Source organism: Scleropages formosus, chromosome 3, assembly GCF_900964775.1.
Source record: "Scleropages formosus chromosome 3, fSclFor1.1, whole genome shotgun sequence".
NCBI classification, from domain to species: Eukaryota; Metazoa; Chordata; class Actinopteri; order Osteoglossiformes; family Osteoglossidae; genus Scleropages; species Scleropages formosus.
In genome coordinates this window covers 35,212,416-35,221,486 of record NC_041808.1, presented here as the reverse complement: position 1 = coordinate 35,221,486, position 9,071 = coordinate 35,212,416, and the positions used below count along the sequence as shown (strand labels likewise).

General features: G+C 44.3%; 1 protein-coding gene across 3 annotated transcripts; it reads right to left on the bottom strand.

Moving 5' to 3' along the window:
* Nucleotides 1–209: 209 nt before the first annotated feature.
* Nucleotides 210–8,092, bottom strand: rusf1 (RUS family member 1). Of its 3 annotated transcripts, none has more exons than XM_018732677.2 (15): nt 8,031–8,092; nt 7,708–7,880; nt 6,418–6,495; nt 5,626–5,740; nt 5,144–5,189; nt 5,022–5,054; nt 4,836–4,941; nt 4,429–4,530; nt 4,128–4,198; nt 3,710–3,894; nt 3,519–3,576; nt 2,760–2,824; nt 2,501–2,647; nt 2,338–2,403; nt 216–429 (listed from the first exon to the last, which is right to left on the bottom strand). In XM_018732677.2, exons 2-15 carry the CDS (start codon nt 7,846–7,848, stop codon nt 344–346), a joined length of 1,299 nt encoding a protein of 432 aa, XP_018588193.2. In that variant the 5' UTR covers nt 7,849–7,880; nt 8,031–8,092; the 3' UTR covers nt 216–343. The 3 variants fall into 3 exon arrangements, with proteins under 3 accessions (XP_018588194.2, XP_018588193.2, XP_018588192.2); XM_018732676.2 differs by having other exon boundaries at nt 7,708–7,877; XM_018732678.2 differs by lacking the exon at nt 4,429–4,530 and having other exon boundaries at nt 210–429; nt 7,708–7,877.
* Between the last annotated feature and the right edge of the window lie 979 nt (nt 8,093–9,071).

Below are 9,071 nucleotides of genomic sequence, written 5' to 3'. Positions count from 1 at the left end.
ATGCAACAAATGTACAAAATGTATGAAATCTTCACTATTCCAAGTTCAAGAAGCCAACATCTAAAGGTTCAAATTCAAAAAAGATGATCATAAAATTACTCACAGCGTTCCATCGGAAAAAACTGTGAGATTTCGGCTCAGAAACTTTATCTTGACTATTTTCAAAGCAAAATAAAACCAGTTCAAATACTGAATGGAATTTATTTTTGTATCTGAAATTTTTATCAAAACATATTGTATTTATCAAAACAATACATCAAGTTTAGAAACAAAACACACATAAAGTTGTGAGCAGAGAAAGAGGGTACTAGTGTCTTGCAGGTTAAGTACATCCCACAAGCACTCAATCACTCTTCTTGCCCCAGTCCACCCTCCACTCATCCCAGTCCAGGAGAAGTCGGTCAGTCTGCCAGCCATGTGCCCTCAGACCTGCAAGACAAACCCACCAGACATACACAAACTGCCAGGTTTATATACAGTACATTCTGAAAGGACAGAAAAGCAGGAGCCAACATTCACACTGGCTCCTTGTATACCCCAGTATGACCCGTTCCATTTTATAATCGTAAACACACACAGCAAACTTGAAAGCCATTAGTTCACTGCTCACGTTGCCAGTTTTGTTTAAACTGTGGCTCCACTCCAAAGACCCAAAATAGCCAATATTTTTGGCTCCTAACATCCGTTTTAAGTTACTAAAATTGATAGAATTCAATATATCTCCTTCCAAGGAAGACGAGGACTATTCAATGCTTTCATCAACATGCCTTCAGTAAGTGAAAAGATCTAAAGCAGAGTCCATCAAGAAAAGACCGATACAGAGCAGAGAATCTAGAGCTGTTATGGGTGATTCTCGACCCTCCGGCAAAGAATAAGGAATTGAGGATCTTGCTCTGCACCAGCCATACTCGTTCGAATTCAGAAGTCTGCTAAAGGCTGATGTAGTAGCTTGGATGAAAGTGATGAGTGATGAAACAAGGGACATGAGGGATTCAAATGGTCAAACGTTGTCTGGTCAAAAGAGGCACATCGTGCTACAAAAGACTTGTCAAATTGAATGTCTGACTTGATGAGCTCACCGGAGCATTTAAAGCTTGGGAGATGTACCATGGTATTTCATGCCTAGCCCGTTTGAAGTGTCTGCACAAAGGGAAGATCCACCAGTTCAATGACACGCCATCTCCTGCTGTTGCTGCATTTCTGGCAAACGTGAAGGATAAAGATTTGATAGGACGGAGTTTCTCTCTGTTCTCTTCATATTCTGTTATGATTATAGTTGTACTTTCTTCTCTGGCTGTTTCATATTCTACTTCATACTGGTTTTTGGGGCTTCCTGGGAAGGAGGGACGCTCAATGAGGGGTTAAGGCGCTATACTCCGTGTGTCACACCTGTACATAAAGTGGAGGTGGACAGGTTGCCTGAGGGATGGTACGGGTTCTCACAGAGTTTTTCTCATCTCTTTATAGTTTGGTTTTGCATTTTTGATTTGCTCTCCATCTCTGCGTACTACCTCACCGGTTCAAGTGTTCTTGTTTTGATGACAGACTGTTTCCAGGGTTACATTCTTGTTTTATCGTTTATTGTTAATGTGATGAATGAAATGGCACGACTCTTTTTAATGACACACTTGAAGCTTAGCAGGTTATATGTTATTTGTATTCAATTTTATCAACGAGGTAGAGGACGATATTCAATAATTGTATGGGAGCATACATTTTTAATACTGTTATGTTGCAATGGTTGCTGTAGATAGATAGAATAAGGTTTAAAGTGTCAGTTTAGACACATATCTTATCACTGTTCACAAATTACCGTTAAATTCTTACTCTCGGTAAACATTTGTGTTTTAAGAAAGCCATTAGTTCAGGTTAAGACCCAAATTAAAGTGTACATTTTTAATCTCAGTTAAAAATGTGAAATTAACTGCAGCTGATTCAGCTGTAGTGCTGGCAGCTTAATGGGTGCGGTGTCTGAAGCACAGAAATCAGTAGCCATGTAGTGACAAAACATTCGACAGCGGCAGTAACAGGTGGGATGCCATCATGAGGTGGAATGTGTTGGGTTATTGACCTGCCCCCAGGGGGAGTGGAAACCACCTGCGTGTTTCAATGCCTTCATCTCCACATCGATTTCACCTAGCTCTTCACAATAACTCTTCCTTCACCGTGTCAATGTAATACATTTGAATATTTGGGAATGCAAAACAAAGCATAACAAATGAGCAATAACTGATGATAACAAGTGGAAAAACTACATACTGTATGCTCAGCTCACTGTAGGAAGGCGAGATGTATGTTATTGGAGCAGCATAAGATGGTTTCAGGATGGAACCTTACCATCAAGGAATGATGGAAAAATGTTCTCAATCAGCTTGTGACTCTCAGAGACCATTTCCCACAGACCTTGGTAAAACAACAAAAGATGAGTTGTAAAACGCTTTACAGAAATGGCGGGAAACAGTTCACACACTGACAAATGACATCCCATCTCATAACTGACCTTGGCGTCCCACAGCACACAGCGTTTTCAGAACGCCCTCTGGCGCAGGCCCTGGGAGCAGCGCTGTGCTGAGACACACTGCCTGACAGACCGCCTTTATTTCCTGGCTTGCAGGCATGTCCTGACGCCGACACACACACACAGAGCCTTCAAAGGCAATGGGGGGGTCCAGTTAATACAGTACAGCCAAAACACCCCGAGACTCAATATGTGAGCAAGTCAATATTGTAAATGGAGGAGGGAAGGGCTTCACACGAACCATCCTTCACTCCGATGAGGTACGGTTTTCTATTGTTTTTCAAAGCCAGCTGGAGCTCCGCAGGGCTGCAAAGAGGGCAGAAAACATACAAAAGCACTATTAGCACAAAAAAGCAATCATGCTAACGCTCTTCTGTGTTTCACCAGTACACAAGGTAATACAAGTACAATTTCTTCTTCATTTTACTCTCCAACTTCATCCAAACACTAGCATCTCACAATACATCTCTACTCTCGGTGAAAACTGCTTCTTCTTTAGCTTGCTTGGTTCGCAAGGAATTTCTTTCACACACACATTTTCAGAACCGCTTGTCCCATACAGGGTCACGGGGAACCGGAGCCTACCCGGTAACACAGGACGCAGGGCCAGGGGACACACCCAGGACGGGACGCCAGTCCGTCGCAAGGCACCCCAAGTGGGACTCGAACCCCAGACCCACCGGAGAGCAGGACTGTGGTCCAACCCACTGCGCCACCGCACCTCCTAGATGGAATTTCTTTCAAAGGCAGCAATTTGTTTCCTTTTGCCTGCTTTCCTTTTTCTTTCAACATTTTGATGTGGAAATGCTCTCAGCCCCATGGCAACACACGTGATGTGAACCGCAATAGATTTGTTTCAATAATGACACACGTTTTATCCCAAGGACGGCCTCGTGGCCATTACTTAGTGTTGAGACGTAATGTGTGCAAGTCCTGAAAAGAGATTTAAATACTAAGAAGCGCTCCACAAAGACAAGCCCAAAGGGAAATTCAAACATACCTATTAACAAGTTCTCCCAATCTTACTCCAAGTTTAATTGGGACTCTCCTTTTGAAATCTGAAAGACGGAGAGACAAAACAAGGCACATTTGTTTCATAGTAAATGAGATGGCAAATCTGAGCCAGATTGCAAGCTACAGATGCACAGGCACATGCATATAATGGAAAATAAAAAACAACATATACTGTACCAGGGAAAACAGGCTCTCTGTGATTGGCCTCCAGTGGACTGAGGATCTGGTCATCACTCAAGTAGTGGTGCAGCAGAATAGAGAGTCGAGTCTCATTAAGGGTCTCCATGACAACAGAACGAACTGCCCTGTAATTGGCCAGGAGGTGCAGGACGGTGAAGAAGAAGAAGAGGGTGAAGGTCAGCCTGTAAAAAAGGAATTGAGGTGTTACTGCACATTAGATACAAGTAAACACTGCAGCAAATGAAAAGCAAACAGCAGGATGGGCTAACATGATGAAAGCAAAGACACGCATTTGGATCCTACACAAGTGCAGCTTATCAACACACAGCAGCACAAGCATTCCAGTAAGGTGAAGAAAGGCAGCACGAGGTGCACAAGCTGCAGAGAAAGGCCATTTAACAGCACAATAGCTCACAGTGGGTTGTCGGTGACCAGCGGAATGAGAACTAGGCTGACCAACAGTCCGGCAAGGTTCACCAATGTCTCCTGGGCAAAAGGAGGGGAGAGTTGAACATCAAGAAAATGAGAAAACTACTGATTTTCACCTGAAACAATAGCATTGCAAAGAGAATTATTGCTGTTACTTGAATTATGGGGGGGGGGGGGATCTATATAAGACTCCATTAAAAGGTCAACCTGTACTAAGGGTTCCCAGAAGGATATCTTGGAAGCAATGACTGAGACACTCCATGGGAATATGAGGAGTCTTTCACAACCTGGCTGCCATCTTTTGCGGACACATCGGCCATGTTGTCTCTGCGGGCTTGGTGCAGAGTGAGTGCAGCTCTCGTGGCACCCCCAGCAACTCCGACAATGGACTAAGGAAGATTCAGTGGATTTGCAGAGTGAAGACCCCCCACAGAGAGATACTGTGTGTGTTATGTAGACACTGGCAACGGATTAGTTTGAGACACACAAAGAGCAGTAAATGGGACTCACAGGAAATATATTACTCCAAAAAGCAGAAATGTTTTATAATTACTTGTTTTGTAACTGTCCTACTGTTAAAAACATTCGCTATCAATGACCACTTTTAAACATGTGAACGTACAGTACATGCTGTATATCAGTCAAGCGTTTTGATTCTCTGGGTTGCGTCTGAAGGGTTTGCACACAGTCTTACCTTAAAAACTCCAGCAATGCACACGATTAGAGTGAAGCATGCTGGGAAGCTGGGTGCCAAGATCTCCATGAACATGGCAACATCATTCAGAACGTCAGCTACCAACCTGAAAGGGGAAGCCTTGGGTGAGAACGGCCAAACACCAGCTGACCTTTGTGCTGGTGCTCATCTCAGGGTGATCTTTACCTCCATTTCTTGGCATCGCAATCCAGCTTGCTCCTGAAGAGGTGCCAGGAACACAGCACATTACAGAAAGGAAGGAGAACACAGAGCAACTGGCCAAAGAATGGCATCAGCAGCATACTCACCCTTTAATCCAAGCAAAGAGAATCCTGCCCAACATCCCAGTGCCATCTGATGAAAACAAAGTCATTGAGAAAGCTGGCCATGACACGGCACCAGTGAGCCCGGCACACACTGGCAGAGCGGCTCACACACAGAGAGTACAGCATTCATTGAGTGTACGGACAACAGCAGTGCCGATAAACGCTGCACGTTTTCACTACTTAATGATTAAAACAAAGAGTGACAGTGATGTGCAGATCAGCGCCGCTTCACGCAAACAAAGCCGGGACACGTTCCAGGCCACAAGCAAACCAACATACGGTTAATTGCTTTGCGTCAGCACACACTGGAGGAAAACCCTGGTTTCCATTGCAATGCCTGTGTATTGCAGTTGTATCCATTTAAACACAGAAACGCTGCTGCAAGTGTGTAAATGAAACCAGCAGCAGCAGCAGTGCACTGATTTCACACTGTAGGGGTGAGGAAGAGCTCTGCGGAAACACACCTCTTAGTAACCAGGTAACGGTCGCTGCGGCAACAGTAGCTTCCTGATTGCCAACGCCAACACCTCGCAATGAGGCTTGTGTGGACAGATTACCTGACAGAGAACTTGAGAAAGCCTGTTTCAGTGTGTGTGTGTGTGTGTAAGATAAAGAGAGAGGAAAAAAGGGGACAAACAGAAACACTCTGTTATGAGAATATTACGAGAGAACAACACAGTATATCATACACTGTTTGGACAGCAGGGGGCCCAGTTTTTAGAGGTGCTGCCTTGCATATGGAAGATTTCTGGTTTAAATTCCACTTCTGCTGCTCCAGTACCCTTGAGGAGAGTCTTTAGTCCGAATTGGCCCAATCATAATAGCATGTTGTGCAAAAGGGTCAGTTGTGCATTACAGTTGATTAAAAGTTGATTACGAAAGTGACAAACAATAAAATACATCTATCATCAATAACTGCTTGTCTGGTGCAGGACCACAGTGGTCCGGAGCCGATCCGCGAATTACGCTGCACGACTCAGGGCACACACTTGATGGGACATTAGTACGCTGCCGGGCAATTACACACCCACTTGCTTACATACTATGGGAAATTCAGAGTCACCAATTCACCTGGAACACATCTTTGGACTGTGGGAGGAAACCAGAGCACCTGAAAAAGCAGTTCTAACACTGAAAGAGCAGGCAGACTCTCTGCAGACTGAGTCAGATTTGAAAGCACTTCTGAAGCACCAGTGCAAACCACTAAGATACCACATACTACCCACTACAAAATATAGCACAGTTACAAATGTAACCTGTACAGTGTCCCAGAATTGGTACTGCAGGTAGTCCTTGCTGACACTGTCTGGATATCCCTGTGGCAAGAAGACACTCTGAAAAACAAAGAGAAACAAAAAGTTAATCTAGAGACTGTTTAAACCCTATTCAGGAAATGCTGAAATATAAGTTAGAGCTAAAAATGTGTCATTATATATGTACATTTTTCTCATAACATGAAAATGAGCTCTGAAATGGATTGTTACAAAGATATATCTGTCAGTGATAATTTGTGCAAATTGCAGGAATCACTTTGAAGTTAGTGATAAACATTCGTGTGATAGAATTTCCCCAAAACACAAGCAAGTCCTTTTGGGAGAGATGCAAAAAGTGCAGCACAAGGCATATGATCTTGCCATAAAATTCAGGACACTGGGCAATGACTATACAAGGGTAATCGCTGTCAGTTGCTATTTGTATTAATTATGGAATATTACTTGTTGAAACAATTCCCTGAACGTTATATACAGCTGGTCCCGCACTTACAAACTTAACGCTGTGCTTTCCAGGACTGGAGGAGATGCGAAAAAAAGAACGCTGTACAATAGCTCTATGGAGCTATCAGTGAAAAGACACCCCTCTGTCATCCTCCACCTCCGTTTAATACCTCTTGTTTCAAGTTAACAAGCACTTTCATAGTTTTTTCAATTAAAACGTAGAAGTATACTTTTGTTTCTTATTGTTATGCTAGTAAATTCTGCAGTGACGTGTGGGGTTAAAAAAAAAAAAAAGGGGGGGGTTGAGGAGAAGCTGGGGAGAGGCTGATAAGCACCAGAGCTGTGGTCCAGGTCTGGGTGATGCTTCTTTATTTACAACGTGTTGTAAATACTCCTGTCAGGGGATGTGCGAATGTACAGGCGGTGTGTACGAGGCATCCCGGCTCACTGTGGGGTTGTGTCTCCCCGCGCCATCCTTTATCACCTCAATGAGGGAGGAGGGGGGAAACCTGTCCCTCTACCCAACTAGGTGTCGGTTGGTTGCTGCCCCTCACCTCCCACCCACTCAGTCATTTTTTCCGTTCAGTTATTTATTTCTCCAGAGTGACACACAACTTTTTTTTCGTTAATTTCTCCCACAAACAGAGAGACTGAGACAGAGACACACAGCTCCTGTAGCTACGTGCCCACTACTGTACTGCTGTCTGCTGGGTTGCATCTCCAACAGCGCTGGGGACACGATGAGGTTCGCAAGTGGGACGGACACACAGGTCAATCTCCCGGAAAGCCGGAAAGGGCTGCACGTGGCGTGTCCCCCCTACAGCTCCTCACTTTGAAAAGGCCGAGCAGCGAACTGCGGCCGCCAGCTTCGCTTTTCTCCCGCACTACAACACGCCCCTCCGTCAGGCGGTAGCGCCACTTCTCCTGAGAGCCGTAGGTCTCGGTCGCAAATGGCGCTCCTTCGCCATCCATGATCCCGCCATCAGCTGCTCCAGCTGGTTCTGCTAACACAACAGCACAAAACCTTCAGTGGATTCACCAAACATAAGGAGGAAAGTACCCGGAAATGACAAATACAACATATTGCACTGAACGCTAAAATACGCGTCTCAACCTCGTGTATAAACATACAGTACAGTATGTACAGTACTAACATGGAACGCTCCTCCGACACGGCCGAGCGACCCGTTTCCGGGTTTTACTTCCTACCGCCACGTCAGCGAATTTCTAGCTCACTGATTGGCTAAGACGTCACAGGGGGAGCACGGATCTGAATATCAACAGGAGTGGAAATTTAAAACATGCAGTACTCTGGTTCACCACTGTGAAAATACTGTAAATCTACAATACAGCGTAGTTCATAAAAAGGTCGCATACGACAAAGCCATTTCCTTGCCAGTCGTAGTGTAGAAAAAAAAAAGTGGTACAAAACAAAGTCATAAAAATTGGGAAAGAAGAACGTGAAATTAATGTCGGTAAGAAGATACCGAAAATCCTCCATCTAACGATGAAACTGCGTGTGTAAAACAGTAGAAGCTGTATATTATACAGTACACTGAATAAACACAGAGTACATGATTTGAATAACTAAAACAAAAACAAAAAATTTCAATGAATAGGTACAGGGGGTGAGGGAGGGAAGTTTCAATGGAGTTTTCCCGCCTTTACACACTGAGTGCCGGCCCCCAGACACACCAAAAACATTAAAATAAGTTTGAATAAGGACTGCGAGTCTGCACAGTGCACATAGCTCCAGGACGAGTAAAGAAACACAGAGCTTTGACATTTGTATGTTTATTGTACACAAAGGAGCCTCTCACAACAAGCTTGTGGGTGAGACCTTCACATGACAGGGCACCAGACCCTGATGTGTAAAGAGCACCACAGCTGAATCGCAGAGAGAAATGTGGCTTTTCGCTCAAGTCTCGGGGACACCTGTGTTTTCACAAAACATCACGGAAGTGTGGGGTTTCCGGACACGTGTCAACAGCTGAATGTATTATATTGCATGTTTTCTTGCAGATGATATTTCATGATCAGTGTACATCCTGTACAGCAATTGTGGTTTCATCTGTACAGAAGCATACCACAGTGTTATAGTGATAGCGCACTGCGCTCTGATGGGACAAAAAAGGCCGCATGAACAGCATTCATCAGAACACCAGCACGCAGTGAGAAGTATAGGTACAAACCCA

Excerpts from the sequence above, each read along its gene's own strand:
- rusf1 (XM_018732677.2), bottom strand. The coding sequence starts at position 7,848 with ATGGATGGCGAAGGAGCGCCATTTGCGACCGAGACCTACGGCTCTCAG. Across the intron at positions 2,648-2,759 it reads CCTCATCGGAGTGAAGGATG|GCTCTGTGTGTGTGTGTCGG; the intron begins GTTCGTGTGAAG and ends TTGCCTTTGAAG. Across the intron at positions 2,404-2,500 it reads GTGTGCTGTGGGACGCCAAG|GTCTGTGGGAAATGGTCTCT; the intron begins GTCAGTTATGAG and ends TGTTTTACCAAG.